This window comes from Aspergillus piperis, assembly GCF_003184755.1.
Source record: "Aspergillus piperis CBS 112811 unplaced genomic scaffold BO85scaffold_12, whole genome shotgun sequence".
NCBI lineage: Eukaryota > Fungi > Ascomycota > Eurotiomycetes > Eurotiales > Aspergillaceae > Aspergillus > Aspergillus piperis.
This window is the reverse complement of record NW_020291602.1, coordinates 635,528-656,201: the sequence shown is the minus strand read 5'-3', so window position 1 is coordinate 656,201 and position 20,674 is coordinate 635,528. Positions and strand designations below refer to the sequence as shown.

Here is a 20,674-nt window from a genome sequence, read left to right as displayed (position 1 = left end):
GATTCTGCCCACTGAAGGCTAGAAGTTTTAAAGCAATGTATGCAGCCCAATCATGACTGTTAAGCTCCCTTGCAATTCACCAGGATCTTCGGGCCATGGCCAAAGCTGTGACGTGTCCATGACAGCCGAAGAGAATGAAGAGTATACCTAACCTATGATGTTGCTAGGGCAGTGCACATCACATGCGGTCATCAACAAGAAATTGCCGCGTGTGTGTTTGCCCAAGTATAGAGCAGAATTTGAGCAGTGTATACGTATATAAATACCAAGAGAGCTATCGTGTAGCTCTGGGAGCAAAAGCTATTTCAAAAGGAAACATAACCTGCCTATCCCAAAGCAACATCCGTCATATCAGATTCATATTTCTGCTTCATTATTGTCAGGATGCCTCCCGGGCCTGTGCAAGCGGACTGCTACACCAACACTGGTAGATATAGCCCAAAGTCTGTGAAGTGATAGCTACTAATTTGTATTTCAGATTATGAAATTGGAAAGCGGCTGTTCAATGTTTATATGGCTTTAATGATAGTTCACACCTCGTCTAATGGCAGAACAGATGGTTCATTGGTATGTTTGCAGACTCTGCTCTTCGCATTATTAGTCCAAATTATGGATAGCTGAGGACGTTCTAGGTCGAGGCAGACCGATTTATTGATTCGAAAGCTTATGATTTCGAAGCAGCGCTAGTAGCCATAAAGAGCTTGAATCTAGATTTACCCCGCACGAACAAATTTGACGATGAGAGTTGTGAAGATTACATATACAAGATTCTCGGATTCGTCAGACTGTCCAATAGCAGGGAAGACTTTGTTCCTCTGCTGACAAAACTCCACCTGCAAATCCCAACTTGCTTAGCCGACATTGGAATATCGACAACTGCCTATCAACAGTCAGTGCTGGAGGAAATGACAGGGCGTTATATCAGTTCCACACCTACCCAGTGTTCATCTAACGCGAATGATGAGCCTGACATTTGGAAGTATACGTCTCGTTTATGGGAGGATGGGACGAATCACGGAGTGACGCCCAATGTCAAAGAAAGTTGCCTCAACAGTTATCCGCCCAAGTTTCGAATCACCATTTCTTACCTGGGTATACAAGCGTCGGGTGAGGGTAAAAACAAGAAGCTTGCGAAACACATCGCAGCTAAAGGTGTTTGCCAAAGGCTTGGGCTCCAACCATGTTGATAGTGAGGTCGTCGGATACATGTCGCTATGAGAAGTACCTAGGAAAGTCTCTCACATCCGATGTATCCTCTCCATGTAAGCATCGAAAGGATATCCGTAGATCATAGACGAACTATTCCTGATTTAGACCTGACCCTCGGAACCTTGTACAGTGCCATAGGTTACATAGCAATCATTGGATAGACAAGAAGTAAGGCATGTAACGAATCACATATTCATCGAGTACTATAGAGTTAAATACGTCTACAGTACTTTTTAGAGAGTGGTCACGCGCAGCCATAAGTCGATTTATTGCTAAGGTTGAAGCCCCCCACCTGCCTCCTCATCGTAAGCCTATTTGCCCCGGGTTGATATACAAACATCTTCGGGAAATCTGTTTGGGGTTCCCTTCCACATTCCACTCACGGACGTCAGCATTCAGGGCTGCTGCCTCTAAACTTTCTATCTAATCACTAGGCTGGCACAGACTTGATGCTTGGAACCGGGCCCCGTAGTCTGCATAACCGAAGCTATGGATGTGCAACACTGAAAAACAGACTAGCAATATTAGCATTGTAGGTGGGCGTATCTCGTGTATCTTCTCTGAACCCCTACGGAAGGGCTAGATTAGGTACTATACGACCTTCTGCTGGACTATGCGATCAAAGCACAGTTAGCATTGTGTTTGGGCATGATTGGGTCCACGCACTCATAATGATAATGTGTTGGGCAGTGATGCGTGTCCTATTCTGAGGGGCCAACCAGCCTTATATATAAGCGTCGGCAGCTATCGATATATTTGATACTTCTTATCTTTGAGGATAGGCGAAAGCTACTACATACTTTTAGGGTATCTCTCTTAGTTGAGTCACAAGGAAGACACAGTTATTTTCTCTCGAATCCCAAAATGGCCTCATCTACCGATTACCATGCAGACAGTACGCCGGGGCCGACAACCAGTATGGAACTTAAAATCAGAGAGTATCAATTGGAGATGTTGAACGAGAGTTTGAAAAGTAATGTTATCGTTGTGGTATGATCACTGCCCCCAGAGAGATTATTACATATTAACATATAGAAAGATGCCAACAGGTACTGGGAAAACGCAAGTGTATGATGAGTCTTACTATGGCTTTGACTGTATGGTTAATAGGAGCAACAGAGCCATATTACGGATTCTGGCGGACATAGACAAAGGAGACTCAGATAAGGTACGTACTGTCACCTGCTCTAGAGGTGCTGTAACTAAAAAATATTAGTTCGTATGGCTACTTTGTCCCACAGTTGCTTTATCTGAGCAGCATACACATACAATACGAAACCGTGTTCCTTCTACGTGGTGCAGAGGGTTCACCAGTAGAGATCAGGTGGAACACTGGAAAGAGAAGACAATATGGGATAATGCCTTGTTGGGAATAAAGATTGCAGTTTCAACATATCAGGTTCTATATGACGCACTATCCCATGGTTTTGTTAATCTGAGCCAAATTTCTTTACTCATATTCGATGAAGGTAAGACTTAGAGAGAGATTTCATGTATCAAACAATGACTGACACCATATTTAGCTCACCACTGTAAAAGGAATCACGTTGCGAACAAGATAATGCAGGACCATTACCATAAACAGCACCAAAGTGGTGCACAGAATCTACCGAAGATACTTGGTCTGACTGCTTCTCCTATTTTATCCGACTTGTCATCTTTGGAGTAAGTTATTGGCTGCCATTATCATGCTTGTCATATCCGAACTCTGAGTTATAATTATCAAGGACCGTGGAAAGCAACCTGGGCAGTATATGCAAGACCCCTCGCCAATACTACGCGCAACTCCTGCAATTCACAAACCGGCCACTTATATTGCCGCGCCTACCTTCTTATACGATTACGAACTGCACTGTCAAGGCACCGATATTGGAAAAGTTATGTGGTATTTTTTCCTCTGAAGATGAAGTACCAAGTTCATCGGAGATGAAGAGCAAGCAACTCAAACATCTCAGACGCTTCATACAGACTTCGGAAAGCATTAACCAGGAGCTTGGGATTTGGGCCGCGACAGAGTACATGCGAAAATCGATCATGCATTTCAAAGAAAGCATGCGAATGGGCGCTGAGAAGACAAATATCGCCAATCGTGGGAAAGACTTTGCCATGGAAATTCTTACTAAATTGGGCAAATTGCATGACTGTATCCCGGCAATGCAACGAGCAGATATGACACCAATGTGCCTATGCCTATTGGATGAGCTTTCAAAGGCATACAGAGAAGGGTTCTGCGGTCTGGTGTTCGTCACGCAACGAGCGACTGTACTTGCATTGAAATGGCTGATAGAGAACCATCCACTTACGAGCCACCTATTTACCTGTGGGACATTCATTGGTATGTCAACGACACAATACAGCAAAACAGAGCTCGGAAATCTCCATGACATCCGAAATCAGACTGAAACGCTAGAGAAGTTCCGGCAAGGCTCTATAAACCTAATCATAACGACCGATGCTCTGGAAGAAGGCATTGATATACCGGCATGCAATACAGTGCTAAACTTCAACAGTCGGCTATCCTTGAAATCCTTCATTCAGCGACGGGGGCGTGCACGAAGGGAGAACTCCCAGTTTATTATCATTATGGAAGATGAAAGCGGCCCAAGGTACTTGAAACAACTCGAGATGGAGGAAATAGAGCTAGTTTCAAAATTGCAGAATGCCGAGCGAAGGCAAATACCAGCTAACGAGCTGGACTTCGACGAGTACGAGAGGATTTCGCTTTCCCTTCACGTTGACAGGACCGGGTAAGTGCGGGTGCCCTGTTTCTCCATTCTGAGAGATGCTAAATCTGATAGAGCGCAGCTGATAATGCGGGAAGCGGTCGGGTATTTGTATCATCTTTGTTCAAAGCTACCTGCCCAGCCGTATGTCAGCAACAAGCCCCTGTTTTCTTACGAGCGCAATAACTACGGCCGATTCAGGGCGGTAGTCAGATTGCCGAGCAACCTCGACCCTTCCCTTCAGTCATTTTCTAGCTCAAGAAATTGGTCCAGACGCAAGTATGCGAGGGAGGACGCAGCATTAGAAGCATATAGAGCGCTTTACCAGGCTGGCCTTGTTAACGATTACTTAGTTCCGACTCAGGTCTCAGACTATTTGGATGGGAATACCATATTACGGTCCCACTACAGTATTCAGAACCAGCTGGATGCTTGGCAGGATATTGCTCTTCTATGGAAACTTGACAGTCAGCTGTATCTTCACAAACTACGAATCATAAGACCAGAAGAGGACGAAGTCCATCTACATATCATTTTTCCATATCAGCTTGACACAACAGTTCACATTCCTCTTTTCATTGATTATTGCACAACCTATACGGCCATTCTCACACCGGGGCATCCAATCACTACAAATGTTCCACTTTGCCAGCAAGTGACAAACCTGATCTTCCAGTCGGTTTACCGAGACCATTGTTCTCGCAAAAACATAGACTATGCGTTCCTTCTTGTCCCAGGACTGGAAGAACCGAAGCTGATAGAGTTCCTTGAGAGGTATTCTGGATCAGTCAGCCTGACTGAGCTTCTGAATCAGGAAGCTACGCCGAGTGCGCTTGGACTGCTTCGCAGCCATACGAAACCCAGTCGACCACTTTTGGTTGAGCCCTGGGTAAAAGGAGAGTGCGTCTTATCAGATGATTTGTCCAGTTCGTCCTTCACGGCCAAAGTCAAATACATGACTAGTCGCCGGAACTTTCTCTCTCAAGGAAATCTAGCTGCTGGGAAATCAAAACGCCGTGAGCCCAGGATAGGCTTTGAAGCTAATGTGAAAGGCATGTCTGTGCGAGATTTCTTTGTTGATAAGCTACCTTCCATGTTTGCCCAGGTCGCCCTCCTTACACCAAGCATATCCCACGAGGTGGAGGTATATATTATAGCGCAAAATTTGCGACAGGAACTATCGTTACAATCAGTCACGCCCTGGCAACGACTTGATTTGTTGGCCATTGCTATCAGGCCTACAAGTATTGAGCATCGAGCCACCTTCCGCTCATTAGCCTTCATTGGTGATGCACTCATCAAGTATCTCTTCGCAATGCAATTATTCCTGCACCATCATTTGTTGCACGAAGGTCTCCTGTCCTCTTTGAAGCAGAGGAATCTGTCTGATGCGGGTCTTGCATATGCTATATATCAATCTGGCCTTGGAAAATTCCTCATAAGCAAGCATCTCAACGGGAAACGATGGGCGCCACCGCTTGTGTCGAGGATAAAATCCTCCAGCAATGAAGCCAGGCAGCGATCCATCGGTGCGGCTACGCTGGCAGATATGACGAAAGCAGTTGTTGGGGCTGCCTTCATAGATGGTGGACTGAACCAGGCTGCTGCATGCGCATCAGTCATGTTTCCCAAACTCAAGACTTGGAATGCATCATCTCTGCATGATGGTACTTATTCCAAAACTAGACCGGCAAATGCAGTTGCTCCAACAGCAATAGTCGATATGGAAGAACTCCTTGGATATACTTTCACGGACAAATCCCTGGCTGTAGAGAGTATGACACATCCATCTTGCACTGGTCTTGTGCAAACAACATCTTATCGGCGTCTCTCATTTCTCGGAGCCAGCGTACTAGAATGGATTGTTGTGAGCTATCTACATCGACATGCACAAGTGAGGAATCCAAAAAGGATGCAGTCCTTGAAGTCCGCGTTCACAAACAACACATTTCTGACCTTTGTGGCAATAACATTCCACCAAGTAAGGGAGCGAAATCATATGTATGTTGATGATGAACACAAGGTCCATCAAAACGTGAAGACATGCTCGATTAGGCTCTGGGATTTTCTTCGCTTGCATAGCGATGCCTTATCCACTGAGTTATCAAATTTTGTTCAAAAGTCATCTGAAGAGGTGGATGCTATCAAACATGAACTATGGGAGCAGCGATTTTACCCATGGGTGCGGCTGAGCGCACTTGGGGACATGCGAGTATTGTCTGATATCATTCAGAGCACCTTTGGTGCTGTCTTTATCGATTCTCAAGCAACCCTAACATCCTGCAATGCCCTGGCAGAAAAACTCGGAATTCTGCCGCTTTTGGAGCATTTCATTTCCCATCAAATCACTACAGACCATCCAAAAGACATTCTACAGGCCATTCTTCGAGGACGCAAACTCTCTTATCAGATCTCTGCTGACAAAGAACATCCCGGGACACTGCGGTGTTCTGCACTGGCTGATTCCTCGGAGATTGCCTCAGTGGAAGGCCATATGAATGATGATGTAATCAAGATGCTGGCAGCTGAAACGGCCGTTCGTCTCCTGCGCAAGGGGTTTGCTTCATCCGAGACATCGTGAGCATATTTCTAACCCCTCCAAATCCTCATGCAACACGCGAGGACCTATATAAACTTATGCTCAAGTTTCTTGTCACGAGGAGGCCGTTCGGAAGGCGTTTAAGGAGATGTTTTCTTAGACGCTTCATCGACACTGCATGGATAATTCTATATCACAGACTTCTCAATTCCGTGGCTATTCAAAGGGTTCTGTGTCTGTTATTGCCGTGGTTGACTAGCTAGATGAGAACTCGACGATACATAATAGATTAATTATAGATCAAATTTACCATATTTTCTAGCTGAATAATTTAGGCAGTATAATAGTTTTATATCAAATATTTATAAATGATTTAGAAATTTATCTAATTATCATTTACTTAGATGAAGCTGCTAGTCAGAAAGACATAGATCATTATCTAAAGTATTCATTCTAATTGCTAGGTTACAGTTAGGGTACAATTAAGATATGACAGTCGGATATAATCATTCTACACTTAGCCTGAATTTTGAGCTGGCCTGACCTGACCTGATTGTTAGTCACTCCACTGTGAATTTCAAGATTTCTTAATTATATTTGTAGACATTAGTTGGGTGAGCATGCTCATCCTTACTATCATTATATTTACCCTAAGCTAACCCTGGTCGCGCGACAGTAAAGCAGCTCATATCCTGAGCTCACCCAAGCAGTACTGTCAAACCCTAGGATCGCTTCCCTGTCCCAGTTAGCTTAGCCCTGTTGGTATATGTACCGTTAAACTATATTAAGAAGATATTAACTGATAATTATTTAAGAAATAACTTACTTATAAACGAAAGAAAAGAACTAAGACCATATGATACCGCGTAGCTATGTATAAATAAGTATAGATGAGTATCTATAGCTAAACTTTTAGTCATATAATTATCTAAGGATATTTATATTAAGCACGAAGAACAGAATGTAATAGATTGGTGGTAGTGAGCCACCTGCTCCCGTGTATACATGTCTATATAAGCAGGATTAGGGGTCCGCAGGTAGCTGCGGGTAATGATGGTCTTTTTGGCCTTGTGGTAACAACACCCCTAGGTTGTTCTCTGACACAGAACTAGTTAAGTATATGAAAGAATATATTTTTATATTATATTATATACTATCGGGTCTGCTGTATACTTTTTCTAGGATTTTGTTTTCAAGAAATATAAAGAATTAAATATATATATTCGCCTATATATATTAGTTAGATTCTTTAATTTCATAGATTATCATATCTTTATATAATTATTATCAAAAGTATTACTATCAAGCTAACCAGAATGTTTATAATAATATTCAAATTAAATTTTTTATATATAGTATTATTTGCATGGCTCAGGTGTGCTTATAGTATATATAAAGTCAACTAACCTTGATTTGATTATACTGAAGAATAAATTGGTCATTGATGACAGATCACAGTAAGGTGAAATTTCAATGGAAGCGCATCTCTCTAACCTAAACTGTCTTCAAGTAAGCGTAATACTTATGTACGAAATCCTTTACATGCCCGGCTCAGTTTGAGATGACTTATATACTTACACACCACCCCTTACGTAGTAGTTCCCTCTTTAGATTCTTATTATGCTATAGTGCAATCACACTTAATCCAGAATACTACTACTTCCCTACTAGAATTCTCAAGATTCATGATGGGGCTAGTACTACTGGTAAGTTCAATGCTGCACGTTCATCTTCATCACTGATCTTGCGTCATCATCGTATAACTATGTATATCTTCTTTGATTCTAATATGGCCTTGCCGTATATAACCAGAAACGGTATTCAATAAGTATAGCGGAATCCGACCTGGAATGGTGATATTAATAGGGAAAATTTGATCAATAGCCTCATAAGCAAGACATACCATATTCTGGATAAGCTTTCCCTTGTGCTTTTGCTGCCGATTGAGGTGCCAGAAAAACAAGGTGAAAATACACACTAGCACTATCATTAGGATATGGGATCTGTTTATTAATTAGTAAATCGGTCATTACTTTTTTTTTTCTTTTTTGTTTTTCTTGGGGTGGGCTTACCCGATAGACACCCACACTGCCGTCTCATATCGTGGTGCTTCCTGCTGTCGTACAATGTAGCTACCGGCAACGCCGCCCAGACCATTACAGGCTGACACTGCCGCCGCTGTGGTCGCGCGGTTCCATTGGCCAACCACGTTATTGGCCATAAAGGCGTTCAGAGCTGCCCAGTTGGAGACGTATGCTCCTGTCGCGAGGAACGTTCCTATGTATCGGACGGTGACTTGCGTGGATGACGGGAGGCCGAACATGAGGAACCCGGCGATGAGGCAGAGGGCGTTGAAGGTGATGAGGGGGCCGCGGATGCGGAGTCTGTCTCCAACGAAGGAGGTGAAGATGACGGGGATGACAGCCCAGTAGTATGGCTAGTAATAGGAAGCTATCAGTATCTGGCTCATTAATAGGGGATATGCAGGTGATGGTATTACCGGCGTGGACAGGAGAATTGAAGCGTTGCTCGAGAACCCCATGCCATCCTCGAGAATCATGGGGAGGAAATAGTTCAACGCAGTTGATACCAGGTTCAACAGGAAGTACATGCATGCGAAGCCGTACAGTTTCGGGTCGGCGAAGGGTGCGAGAACCTTGCGCCATGAGAACGGGTCCGGGACGATATCATCGCGGTCTGCCTTGATGCGCTGAGCAGCGACACGGGCCTCCAGCTCGGACATGAAGCAAAAGCTGCGATGCGCATTCTCTGGAAAGTCGATGATCCACCAGTAGGTGGCTATTCCAATGACACAGCTAATGAGGCCCTGCACGAGGTACATCCAGCGCCAGCCTTGCATGCCTGCTTTTCCATCCAACAATTCTAGTCCGTAGTTCACGATGTAACCTGTCGCGAGTCCGATGACTTCACCCGACTGCATCAGGGCGAATCGCAGCTGCTGCTCCCGCCGCGGGTACCAGGCGCTGATGAGATAGGTCAGACCCGGGTAAATTCCCGACATGGACATACCCAGGAGCACGCGGAGGGCGATCATCTCCTTCCAGGTGTGGATGAAGGCCGTGCACATTGTGATCAGTCCGAAGGCGAAGGCGATGCATGCGAACCAGATGCGTGGCCCGACCCAGCGGACTGCGATGGTCGACGGCAGCTGGAAGACGATACTGGCGATGGTGAAGATGAAGACTGAGACGGAGTATCGCGTGCCAACTAGATCAAGGTCGTCGGGCATGCTGGTAACCGAGGCTGATGACAAAATGCCGGAATCAAGCAAATTGAGACTGCACAAGATACCAGCAATGGTGCAGAGGCGCAAATCGGTCTTCCATCGGATTCGAGTCTCGAGAGCCTTCAATTCTTCCGGGTCGAGATCCGCGTAACCTTGGGCTTCCCGCGTGCTTTCGACCTTACCATGGTGGCTCTCAACGACAACCGTCTCGGAATATTTGGGATCCATGATGCACACGCGAGCGATCGAAGAACAGATGCGACAGTCGCGAGCGTAGTGGCATATTCTGAGGAAGACGTTGGGCTACAGTTCTGAGGGGGGAAGAGTTGGCAGCAGCCAGCTTATCTATCATGACTCCTCCACTTTTAGTTTTCAGCGGGATTTGGACAGCTTGCGACCCATGCATAACTCCGTTCGCTAGTCATTCTTCAACCTGGACGGCCCTGCAAAATTTGTCCCCATCTAGGGCATCCATTGGCTAGGATAAGCCGGGAGATCTCCGAAGGAGAGCTGGGCCCTCGTAGCGCCCGACGCTGCATTGGAAGTCGCGGGGCATTAATCAATCGCGATTGCGACTAGTGATGGCGAGGGCAGACAACCATGCTGATCGGTGGCGGTTTAATATCTAGCTGATGAAGCTGATGAGATTGTTTGCGTGGATGCTGAAAGAAGCCAATCGAAGCATGACTTGGTAGGCTTTTGCTTTTGTTTAGCGACTGACACATGACACTGTAAGAGAAGCAATCATAATGCAGAACAAGCTCCAGTGGGGAATGTATATCTTGAACATGTCCGACTGACTATGAGTGGAGTAGCAGTTGTCCTCTAACTGTAGTCTAGACTACTAAGTACGTAGTAGTTATGGTGAGCTGATTAGAAATCGATGGTTGGTTCAGCAGATCCCGAGCTGAAGTGTGCACCAAAGAATGCAACCAGCGACGAGCAGGAAATTATTTCCACGGTGAGACAACTTCTGCATGGTCCAGATAGAAACAAGCATACAAACAATATATTTAGTTACATCATTGACGTGATTGAATTTCTGGAAGCAGCAGAATAAATTGCTTCTTTGAAATGTACAAAAAGGTAAAGTCCTGCCTGAGGTTGGGGATCCGCATGATCCCTGCTTGAATTGGAATTTCATTGAGAGTTAAACACTCTGCAATTCTTCTACACCCAGTTTATCTCTGCTATCTAACTAACCACTATCCACTATCTATAAATTCCTCCAAGGATCGCCTCTCCATTCCAGTTGATTATTTGCTCCTCTCTCAATGGCTCACGGGGAACTCCATGGGTCCATCTGGCCCCCCCGCGTCTTCTCTCGTCAGGCCTGCGACCCACGCCGGTTCTTTCGGGCGAAGGGAGCCAAACAGCTCCGTGAGGAGATCCATGGGTTGAAAAGGAAGGGGACCTGAACACCTGCGATGGCCACGCTGCTGATTCTGACTGACTGATCGTCTGTCCTCTCCATTCCCCCCTGGTCCTGCCATATAGAAAGATGGCTCTCTCCTCCTGATCTTCATTCAGTTCTCTCACTCTCGACTTGCACTTGTGACTGCGCGATCCTGTGTACCCATACCTGCTGGCTGTGACTGATCCAATCTTCCCTTTTCACCGCCGCAGCTTCCCCCCCCCCCCCCCCCCCCCCCCCCCCCCCCCCCAATTCAGCTGTCGACAGAGCTCCCCTCTTAAAATCAACTTGCAGCTGCCACCTCAGCAGTACCTCCAGGCGACTTGCGCAACCCAGTCTCCTTTCTTCCCCTCCAAGATGGTCGCACTCATCCCCCCTCCTGAGCCCCGCACCCTGCTGCCACCTCTACTCGCCTGTCTTCCTACGGCTTTCGTATCGCCTCAACCCCCTCCGGCTCTGCTACCCCTCCTGTCTCCCATTCTACGTCAACGGGTTAAGATTCTAAGCTCCGTATCTGCTTCACCCACCGAATCATGGCTTCGACTGCTGTGCTGGGATGCCGGACAGGCTGAGCGCCTCCAAACATTGGTGGATGGCGCAACCTTTGAGCCACACCCAGTGTCAGGCGAGATTGAGCTCCCCGACGAGCTCCCCGTCAGGTACATGCGTGTGGACGAGGAGACTCTACGGTCGCGCGTGATACTTCCCGAATTCAGCTTGAAAGTTATCTACCTCTGGTGCCCCGACGATCAGGAAGGCGGGGGCCCCGCGTGGCGGGTAGCAGAACTGTTGCCGCAAGAGGGCAACGTTGACGACGGTGAAGACTGGTCTGTGTCCATCGGGGAGGCCAACGCTCGCCAGAAAGACCGCCTGCTAGAAGATGCCCTGAAAGCTGGTGAGGCTGCTGACCAGGCAAAGAACCAGAAGGAGGAGGAGGAAGATGATGACGATGACTACTGGGCTCAATATGATGCTACCCCCGGAAGAACACCTGCCAACAAGACACCCGCTCCTAATGCCGTTTCATCCCTGCAGCAGTCGGAAGCGGATTACTTTTCCCGCTACGGTGATGTACAGCCTGCCATGGATAATCATGATCCCGAGGAAGACCAACCCGAGGTCGGACCCTCCTCCCTCAATGGCGATATGCTGGCCAAATTGCTTCAGCGACAATTCAATGGAGACGAAGCTGACAAGCCCAATACTTCAAATGGTGTTGCTACCAATGGAGATCATGCTGGTTTAAACCACCCTCGACCCTCCTCCATCTCGTCTGCGAGCTCCGAAGCCGTGGCCCGACTTGAACAAGAGGCGGAGAACCAGTCGGCATATGAAGTGGGCGTCAAGCAGCACATTGGGTCGAGCATCAAGGGTCTGTTCCGACTGGCCAAAGCTACGGGCATCTCGCGCAGTGACTTCCAGTCACTTGTCAAGACGGAACTCGAATTACTGAACGTGTCGGACGACGATTGAAATAGGTGAAATTGGGGTTGTTTTTCTTTCTTCATTTTCTCAAAATTGTATATACTGCATGCGGTCATGTTCAGCGTTGAGGTGCATTGATTTGGCATTGGATATCCCCGGGTAGTTTTGAGGAATACGTTGATCGGGTTCATCAGCACCATCATGATAACATTATATAATAGCTCAAATCCAAATATTGAATTTCCGACGGATAATGACGATCAAACCCTGGAGGCAGAACTACGCAAAGTGCTGAAGTACACGTGTTTCATCGCGCGATGTTTCCCATAAATTGGCCCTGGACGGGGGCTTGTTTCAAGTTCGGACCAACGCCTTGTTCCGTTCCGCAAGCGTTTGGGAGGCCAGAAAGACACGCAATCCGCCCCCATCGGCAACAAGAAACCGCCCCCCCTCTTGCTGCTGCGGCTGTGACCATTAAGTATATTCATCCCTCCGGTCTATCATGTTCTTTTCCTGACTGGCTTTTTCTTGCTTTTTTTGTAAGTAGCCCTCCTACAAAGGCACCAGCATGCGAATGCTTTCCTGCCCGCTCCGTCCAGCTTGCTGATCTGTTCCCCCGTATGGGCTTCTAGAAGTCCATTAGGTGTCTTTCGTTCGTTCCTTTTTCTTGACCACACTACCTAATCATGTCTTCATCTCCTTCGCCCTCTCTTCGCAAGAGGGGCGGCAAGAAGGAGAGTACTCCCGTGCCTGCGGATAAATTCTCTTCTCCTTTGTCCAAAGCGACTGCTCCTCGTTCGGAATGGGATTACTGGCTGGCCATTTCCATTCTGACCGTGCTTGCATTCGTCACCCGTTTCTACAAGATTTCTTACCCCAACGAGGTCGTTTTTGATGAGGTGCATTTTGGAAAGGTAGGCTTGCAATCAATTGATCGTTATGAAGCTCCATCATGGCGGGTTGCTAACGGGAATCTGCTCTAGTTTGCCTCGTACTACCTCCAGCGCACTTACTTCTTCGATGTCCACCCTCCGTTCGGCAAGCTCCTTTTCGCCTTCATGGGCTGGCTGGTCGGTTATGATGGCCACTTCCTCTTCGATAACATTGGTGATTCCTACATTGAACACCAGGTCCCCTACGTGGCTCTTCGGGCTATGCCGGCCGCGCTCGGTGCCCTGACTGTTCCCGTTGTGTTCCTGATCATGTGGGAATCAGGATATTCGCTGCCAGCTTGTGTTTTGTCCGCTGGTCTTGTCCTGTTTGACAATGCCCATGTCGGAGAGGACCGTTTGATTCTTTTGGATGCCTCGTTGGTCCTGACCATGGCCCTGAGCATCCTCTGCTATGTCCGCTTCTACAAGCTGCGTCATGAGCCATTCGGACGGAAATGGTGGAAGTGGCTGCTTCTGACCGGTGTGTCGCTTAGCTGCGTCATCTCCACCAAGTACGTCGGTGTCTTCACTTTCGTCACCATCGGTTCCGCCGTCATGGTTGATCTGTGGAACCTCTTGGATATCCGCCGTCGTGGCGGTGCTCTCACCATGTTCCAGTGGGGTCAGCACTTCGTTGCTCGCGCTTTTGCCCTGATCATTGTGCCCTTCTTCTTCTATCTGTTCTGGTTCCAAGTCCACTTTGCCATCCTCACCCGCTCCGGCCCCGGCGATGATTTCATGACCCCCGAGTTCCAGGAAACTCTCAGCGACAATGTGCTGAGCGCGCAGTCTGTCGGTATTGAATACTACGACACCATTACCATGAAGCACAAGGATACCAAGGTCTATCTTCACAGCCACCTCGAGAGGTATCCCCTTCGGTACGATGATGGACGTATCTCCAGTCAGGGCCAGCAGGTTACCGGATACCCTTACAACGACACCAACAACCAGTGGCAGATCATCCCCACGGTGCCTCTGGATGTAACGGATACCAGCGGACACAAGGTGCGCAACGGTGATGTTGTTCAGCTCCGCCATATGGGCACAGACACGATCCTGCTCACCCACGATGTTGCATCTCCCTACTACCCGACCAACCAGGAGTTCACCACTGTCTCCCATGAGATTGCCAACGGTGACCGGCACAACGACACGCTGTTCGAGATTAAGATCGAGAATGGCAAGCCTGGTCAGGAATTCCGCACTCTGTCTAGCCACTTCAAGCTGATCCATATGCCCACCCGTGTGGCCATGTGGACTCACACCACGCCGCTGCCCGACTGGGCCTTCAAGCAAGCCGAGATCAACGGCAACAAGAATATCCTCCAGACCAGCAACTTGTGGTTCGTTGAGTCGATTGAGTCCTTGGAAGAGGACAGTCCCCGTCTGGTCAAGGAAGAGCGCCAGGTCAAGCACCTGCCCTTCTTCCGCAAGTACCTTGAACTGCAGCGCGCCATGTTCTTCCACAACAATGCCCTGACCAGCAGCCACCCGTACGCGAGCGAGCCCTTCCAGTGGCCTTTCCTGCTCCGCGGTGTCAGCTTCTGGACCAAGAACGACACCCGGGAGCAGATCTACTTCCTTGGTAACCCGGTCGGATGGTGGATCGCCAGCAGTCTGTTGGCGGTGTTCGCCGGTGTCATCGGTGCTGATCAGCTGTCTCTGCGTCGCGGTGTCGATGCCGTGGAAGAGAGTAAGTGAAAGCCTTTGTGATTCCAGCAAGCAGCTACTAACCAGTGATAGTTTGGGGCCAAGGCTCCCGTTCCCGTCTGTACAACAGCATGGGATTCTTGTTCCTGTGCTGGGCCGCTCACTACTTCCCCTTCTGGCTGATGGGCCGTCAGCGTTTCTTGCACCACTACCTCCCCGCTCATCTTGCTTCCGCTCTTGTGGCTGGTGCCTTGATCGAGTTCATCTTCAACCTGGAGCCGCTCTCGGTTATCCAGCGTGTTCGTTCCGAGGACGACCCGTCGGGCAAGGCCAAGGCGTCGGCTTCGGTTGGACGCTTCGTTACTGCCAAGGAACGTATGGGCACCAAGTCACTCATTGCGGGCTGGGCCGCGACGCTGGTCATCCTGGCTGGCACGATCTACGGATTCGTCTTCTACGCCCCGTTGACCTACGGCACCCCGGGTCTGGATGTGCCAGGTATCCTTGCCCGCAAGTGGCTGGGCTACGACCTGCACTTTGCCAAATAGATGAATGGCGGTTGATTAAGCCTGCAGTTGGCAGGAAAGAAGAGTATGTAGGGTTGGTGCACTCCGGTTTTGGCCGGAGTAGGCGTTCTGTAAGATATAATAGGTGTCTTGGGGTCAGATTCTTACGTCCATCCAGAACCGCCCCTTGGCCTGATTGGATGATTTTGCTCGATTTCTGAGTTCTCCCTGTTGATATAGCGAATGTTATGCATCTAAACTCCTTACTATCTTCAGTATTGACCATACGGATTCACACTACCATAATTCTACTTGAGGAAGCTCCACTGATCTCATCACTCATAATAGTATTCAGTGATCTATACAAACATTCAAAAAAGCTCAAACCAAACGCCAATAGACAATACAAATCTCATCTAGCAGTTACAAACAAACGAATAAAACATTCTAATAAGCCATGCGCTTCCCAATCTCACTCTCCCAATTCCTGGACTTCTCGAACCCATTCGACGCAGTCTGAAAGTCCACCATAGCCTGATACACCTCCTGCTCACTGTTCAGGACAAACGGGCCATACTGCACGACCTTCTGATCCAACGGCTGACCCGCCACCAAAATGAACCTTCCTTCCTCATCCGCATTCTCCGGCACCGACGCCTCGACATAATCACCCTGCTGCTCAAACACCACATTATGAAACTCCTTAATGGTCTTCGTCTCCCCACCAGACCCGAAAATCGTCTTCCCAGCCAAGGTATACGCAAACGCATTCCACCCAACCGGCAACACCTGCTTGACCCGACCGCCCGGCTTGACCGTCATATCCAACAACCAAACAGGCGTATACGCCAGATCCCTTACGGAATCCACTCCATGTGACTGGCCCGAGATTACCTTCACCGTGACGCGCCCATCATCCGCCTTCGCAATGGGGATCTCCGACGCCCGCAGATCGCGGTACCGCGGCTCGCACATCTTCAATTCCTTGGGCAGGTCCACCCACAGCTGCATGCCCACGTTGGGACTCCCATCGGGATTCTCGTGCGGCATCTCCGCGTGCATGATTCCCCGGCCGGCGGTCATGAATTGTAGGTCTCCGGGGCCGATCGTGCCCCGGTTTCCGGCGAAGTCTTCGTGGTCCACGCCGCCCGAGAGGAGGTACGTGATGGTTTCCTGCCCGCGGTGTGGGTGGTCGGGGAATCCGGCGCCTTTGCCGATCGTGAAGTGGTCCAGCATGAGGAAGGGGCTGAAGTTGCGGAGGTTGCGTGTGCCGATGGAGCGGCGGACGCGCGCGCCGGCGCCTTCGGCTTGTTCGATGGCGAGGAAGGCTTGGCGGATGGCGCGGGGGACGGACATGTTGGATGGATTTGTGGTGGTGGTGGTGGTGGTAGATGTAGTAGTAGTAAGGTATCTAGTGAACTGGTTGAAGAAAGTAGATGTATTGCAAGTCAAGACAATAGCAATGATAGCGATGAAAAACGAAACGAGGAGTTTCATGTGGTCCTGTGAACGGCCTTTTATAACCTTGTCAGGGAGGTTAATGCGAATGATATAGAAGGTGCTGGCTACGATGGGATAGTTAGAACTTGGGGGTTTAGTCAACTTCTTATAATGATTTTGGTAAGCTGGATGATTCGATTTAGTTTTAAAACTAGGTTAGTTAGTTAGCTCAGCTTAGCTTAGCATAAAGTAAAGTAATCATAATCAGAATGATTCTTTCTGGCTGGTGGGGGTAAAAAGGAAAGTCAATTGTGGGGGAGAGAGAAAATAGTATTACTACGTTCTCCGTAACCAGAAGTAATGCTGGATGTTGCCCATGGGTCGCGTTCTTACAAAGATTGCCGTCAGCAATTTAAGCGCCATTATTCAGGGCTGACTCAGTGGGGTCAATGCAGCTGAGCTGGGCTGTCTTTCTTTTTCCCGTGGACGGATGAATTGGGGGGTTAGTTAGTCAGTTCTTCATAATGACGGGTAACTAGTCAGTCATGATTGATTGGGAGAATGGGTGGTAACTGTATAATTCTGGAATATGCTATCGTAATCTGTGCTTCTTCAGATGCTGGTAGTTGCATAACTTTGTGCTACAGTAATTACAAGTTGAATTACCTGCTTTGTAGGTGCGCACGTGCTGATAAGATATATCCCCGGCTCTCCGCTGCTGCGCTGCTCTTCCCAACTGGCATGTCCCTGGGTGCATCACCGCCTCGAAGATCATCATACCCCAACTGTAATTCTGATTTTCATGCCATCATATTTACAATAATGTTCCCTTGATCGTATTTCCCGTGTACTCAGTCCTAACCCCTCACTAAGCCACTGGCCACCCGTCTCCGTCACGCACCCAATCAGGCCAGATCGTCGCATTCAGGAACACCGCGGCCGGCGGTCTTGACTCCGACCCATCTCAATTGATACCCCGTCCCCTTTCTACAATCGACCATGCCTCGTCGAAACCAGGCTGCACATATTCTGCTAGCGCTGGCGTGTGCCAGCTCTACAGCTTGGGCCAGCAAGAAGGCCTTCAACATCAATGATGACCTATTAGCTTACCCTCAAGTATGCATCGCATCTCACTTGTGCACCCCTCACAGCCCAAATCTAACCGACTTCTACGTCTAGTTCGAGGTGCATTTCCCCGATGACTACGTCCTCGATTCCCACGCCAGAGAGCTCCTACGAGAGCGCAGTGATAGCTCTTCGACCTTCGCCGATAATCAAGAGAAGTCCGCCCAAGTGTACCTAGGCCGCAATACCCATAACAACAACCACGCAACCCCCCGCGATGGCGACGACGGATTCAGCTATGAGGAAATGCTTCTGGGCGAACAGCGGTTCCTCTGCCAGATCCCCCGCGTCGATGTTGACGACCGGACCAATGCCACCGGACATCCTCACGAAGCGGACGAGCAGAAGGAGCTGGCGCGCGCGATGGATCGGGGCCTGGAGCTCCTGCGCGAGATGGAGGGCAAATGCATGTATTATATATCCGGATGGTGGTCCTACTCTTTCTGCTACAAGAACCAGATTAAGCAGTTCCACGCCCTCCCTTCAGGAAGTGGCGTTCCCAACTACCCGCCTATGGAGGACCATACAACACACTCCTTCATTCTGGGCAAATTCCCTCAGGGAGAGGGCGACGAAGATGAGGTAGAAGGGGCTTCAGACCAGAAGAAAGCTGTCACAGACGTGGCAGAGCTCCAGACGAAGGGCGGCTCCAGGTACTTGGTGCAACGGTTGGATGGCGGCACGAAATGCGACCTGACAGGTCGGGACCGGAAGATCGAGGTCCAGTTTCATTGTCACCCTCAGTCGACAGACCGCATTGGTTGGATCAAGGAGCTGACCACATGCTCCTATCTCATGGTCATCTACACCCCGCGTCTATGTAACGACGTTGCCTTCCTGCCGCCCCAGCAGGACGAAGTACATGGAATAGAGTGTCGCGAAATCCTAGACCCGGAGCAAGTATCGGACTGGGAAGCGCTCCGGGAGTATCAGTTGGCGCAACGACTAGTAGAATCCGCCGTGCTGGAGGAGTTCCCGGTCGTCGGAGATATCCAGGTCGGTGCTCAGAAGCTGGTGGGATCGGAAGGCAAGGAGATCGAGAAAGGACGCGTCGCGTGGGCTGGAGAAGAGATCCTTGAGGTTGTGGCCAAGCGCGAAAACGGGGAAGTGCAACAATTGTCGCGCGAGGATCTGAAAAAGCACGATCTGGACCCAGAGAAGCTCGAAACGTTGAAGAAGCGCTTGGAAGAGTGGGCCAAGGGCAAGGACTGGACGCTGGAGGTCATCTCGGTCAATGGAGAACGTCAACTGCGCGGCCTCGTTGATGATGACGAGGAGGAGGAAGACAACGGAGAGGGCTCCCAGGAAGAGATGGTCTCGGATGCTCCTTCCAAGGAGACGACTGAAGCAGAGGCGGCAGGGCAGGAGCCACAACCGCAGCACCAGGAAGAACAGCAGCCATTGGAGACCGACGAAGCTGAGGAGGTAAGCAAGAAGCGGGTGAAGGATGAGTTGTAGCTATTGTGAGAGCTTTGCTTTTGGTCGATCGGGGTGCCCTTGTGCAACTTTCCTCTTTGCGTCTACCATGTGTTTTCTTCTTCTAGCGTGCGTTCGTAGCTACGGCTGATTATATCCCATTGCATAGATTACGATTATCCCGGTTGCCGTGTACTGGGACTATTGACCTGCCATTAATTAAATTCAATAAGTATGAAGTAAATAGTTGACTCAATTCCGGCCCATGGCGAGCACAAGAGCCAATAATGGATGGAGGCTTCCGGGGGGGGGAGGGGAGACCATGCGTGCCCAAAGAGGCTGGGCTGACCGATAAGGGGGGGAAGGCGGGCATTCCAGGCTTGTCCGAAGCATTATTGCCGTTCCCATTCAATGTCAAAGGGGTCAGGAGAGAAAGAGAGAGAATATTGTTAGGAATAATAATAGTAAGAGCATAAAATCACACCGAGTTACGGAGTAGAGAAAGAATTACTACATTTATTCTTGTATAAGACTTTTGTCAGGTGCAGATATGATCGATCGAACACCTGCTTGCTGGCTATTAATAAACTAAGTAAAGTAAAGTAATAAATCCAAGAAAACGTGGGTGCAGAAAACGTGACCGCCCGGCCCCCTCAGCCATCCGCAACTCTCTCTCTTTTCGGGCTGTTGCTCTTCCTTCTGCTGCTGCTTCATCGCCGGTCCAGTTCGGTCCCTTTTTCCCTTCACCCTCTCTGTTTCCCTCCGCTTTCTTCTATTTCCCGTTTCTATTCCACTTCTCTTTTAATACTTTACCTTTAAGGGCTACTGCATACCTTCCCGGTTTCTTCCCTCCGGCGAACAAGCCTGATATTGAATTCCCGTCTAGACTGCCTTTGAATCCACTACTACTACTGCTACTTACTATCTACGTACTGCTTGGGTGCTTGCCAAGGCTGCCTCCCTCCACTTGGACCACTTACGTACCTGCCCACTACTAACTAAACTAGTGAGAGCAGAGAGATACTTACTCGACTCGGTACGTTTG

General features: G+C 48.8%; 7 protein-coding genes across 7 annotated transcripts; 5 read left to right on the top strand and 2 right to left on the bottom strand.

The window, feature by feature from the left end:
* The first annotated feature begins 3 nt into the window (after positions 1-3).
* Positions 4-1,387, top strand: BO85DRAFT_53178 (double-stranded RNA binding motif domain-containing protein). The gene is made up of 4 exons (XM_025665455.1): positions 4-37; positions 173-427; positions 479-567; positions 633-1,387. The coding sequence occupies exons 2-4, from the start codon at positions 385-387 to the stop codon at positions 1,185-1,187; spliced, it is 687 nt and encodes a 228-aa protein (XP_025514463.1). The 5' UTR covers positions 4-37; positions 173-384; the 3' UTR covers positions 1,188-1,387.
* Positions 1,388-1,993: 606 nt separating this feature from the next.
* BO85DRAFT_469754 (ATP-dependent helicase dcl2-2) lies at positions 1,994-6,784 on the top strand. Its single transcript, XM_025662353.1, has 7 exons — positions 1,994-2,199; positions 2,249-2,277; positions 2,329-2,377; positions 2,426-2,678; positions 2,733-2,874; positions 2,937-3,956; positions 4,008-6,784. Exons 1-7 carry the CDS (start codon positions 2,074-2,076, stop codon positions 6,511-6,513), a joined length of 4,125 nt encoding a protein of 1,374 aa, XP_025514462.1. The 5' UTR covers positions 1,994-2,073; the 3' UTR covers positions 6,514-6,784.
* Positions 6,785-7,965: 1,181 nt separating this feature from the next.
* BO85DRAFT_450565 (putative MFS transporter) lies at positions 7,966-10,294 on the bottom strand. The gene is made up of 4 exons (XM_025660403.1): positions 8,972-10,294; positions 8,544-8,908; positions 8,375-8,474; positions 7,966-8,316 (listed from the first exon to the last, which is right to left on the bottom strand). The coding sequence occupies exons 1-4, from the start codon at positions 9,944-9,946 to the stop codon at positions 8,293-8,295; spliced, it is 1,464 nt and encodes a 487-aa protein (XP_025514461.1). The 5' UTR covers positions 9,947-10,294; the 3' UTR covers positions 7,966-8,292.
* Positions 10,295-11,380: 1,086 nt separating this feature from the next.
* On the top strand, positions 11,381-12,820 carry BO85DRAFT_450564 (uncharacterized protein). Its single transcript, XM_025660402.1, has one exon. It carries the CDS (start codon positions 11,490-11,492, stop codon positions 12,603-12,605), a length of 1,116 nt encoding a protein of 371 aa, XP_025514460.1. The 5' UTR covers positions 11,381-11,489; the 3' UTR covers positions 12,606-12,820.
* Positions 12,821-13,144: 324 nt separating this feature from the next.
* Positions 13,145-15,893, top strand: pmt4 (dolichyl-phosphate-mannose-protein mannosyltransferase). The gene is made up of 3 exons (XM_025665454.1): positions 13,145-13,471; positions 13,541-15,185; positions 15,236-15,893. Exons 1-3 carry the CDS (start codon positions 13,244-13,246, stop codon positions 15,688-15,690), a joined length of 2,328 nt encoding a protein of 775 aa, XP_025514459.1. The 5' UTR covers positions 13,145-13,243; the 3' UTR covers positions 15,691-15,893.
* Positions 15,894-15,972: 79 nt separating this feature from the next.
* On the bottom strand, positions 15,973-17,466 carry BO85DRAFT_450562 (pirin family protein). Its single transcript, XM_025660401.1, has one exon. It carries the CDS (start codon positions 17,143-17,145, stop codon positions 16,096-16,098), a length of 1,050 nt encoding a protein of 349 aa, XP_025514458.1. The 5' UTR covers positions 17,146-17,466; the 3' UTR covers positions 15,973-16,095.
* Positions 17,467-17,831: 365 nt separating this feature from the next.
* BO85DRAFT_450561 (PRKCSH domain-containing protein) lies at positions 17,832-19,912 on the top strand. Its single transcript, XM_025660400.1, has 2 exons — positions 17,832-18,204; positions 18,268-19,912. Exons 1-2 carry the CDS (start codon positions 18,088-18,090, stop codon positions 19,669-19,671), a joined length of 1,521 nt encoding a protein of 506 aa, XP_025514457.1. The 5' UTR covers positions 17,832-18,087; the 3' UTR covers positions 19,672-19,912.
* Positions 19,913-20,674: the final 762 nt, after the last annotated feature.

Excerpts from the sequence above, each read along its gene's own strand:
- pmt4 (XM_025665454.1), top strand. The coding sequence starts at position 13,244 with ATGTCTTCATCTCCTTCGCCCTCTCTTCGCAAGAGGGGCGGCAAGAAG. Across the intron at positions 13,472-13,540 it reads ATGAGGTGCATTTTGGAAAG|TTTGCCTCGTACTACCTCCA; the intron begins GTAGGCTTGCAA and ends AATCTGCTCTAG. Across the intron at positions 15,186-15,235 it reads TGTCGATGCCGTGGAAGAGA|TTTGGGGCCAAGGCTCCCGT; the intron begins GTAAGTGAAAGC and ends AACCAGTGATAG.
- BO85DRAFT_450562 (XM_025660401.1), bottom strand. The coding sequence starts at position 17,145 with ATGAAACTCCTCGTTTCGTTTTTCATCGCTATCATTGCTATTGTCTTG.
- BO85DRAFT_450561 (XM_025660400.1), top strand. The coding sequence starts at position 18,088 with ATGCCTCGTCGAAACCAGGCTGCACATATTCTGCTAGCGCTGGCGTGT. Across the intron at positions 18,205-18,267 it reads ACCTATTAGCTTACCCTCAA|TTCGAGGTGCATTTCCCCGA; the intron begins GTATGCATCGCA and ends TTCTACGTCTAG.
- BO85DRAFT_469754 (XM_025662353.1), top strand. The coding sequence starts at position 2,074 with ATGGCCTCATCTACCGATTACCATGCAGACAGTACGCCGGGGCCGACA. Across the intron at positions 2,200-2,248 it reads AAAGTAATGTTATCGTTGTG|ATGCCAACAGGTACTGGGAA; the intron begins GTATGATCACTG and ends ACATATAGAAAG. Across the intron at positions 2,875-2,936 it reads TCCGACTTGTCATCTTTGGA|GACCGTGGAAAGCAACCTGG; the intron begins GTAAGTTATTGG and ends ATAATTATCAAG.
- BO85DRAFT_450565 (XM_025660403.1), bottom strand. The coding sequence starts at position 9,946 with ATGGATCCCAAATATTCCGAGACGGTTGTCGTTGAGAGCCACCATGGT. Across the intron at positions 8,909-8,971 it reads CAATTCTCCTGTCCACGCCG|CCATACTACTGGGCTGTCAT; the intron begins GTAATACCATCA and ends TCCTATTACTAG. Across the intron at positions 8,475-8,543 it reads GCAGTGTGGGTGTCTATCGG|ATCCCATATCCTAATGATAG; the intron begins GTAAGCCCACCC and ends ATTAATAAACAG.
- BO85DRAFT_450564 (XM_025660402.1), top strand. The coding sequence starts at position 11,490 with ATGGTCGCACTCATCCCCCCTCCTGAGCCCCGCACCCTGCTGCCACCT.
- BO85DRAFT_53178 (XM_025665455.1), top strand. The coding sequence starts at position 385 with ATGCCTCCCGGGCCTGTGCAAGCGGACTGCTACACCAACACTG. Across the intron at positions 428-478 it reads GGACTGCTACACCAACACTG|ATTATGAAATTGGAAAGCGG; the intron begins GTAGATATAGCC and ends TTTGTATTTCAG. Across the intron at positions 568-632 it reads GCAGAACAGATGGTTCATTG|GTCGAGGCAGACCGATTTAT; the intron begins GTATGTTTGCAG and ends AGGACGTTCTAG.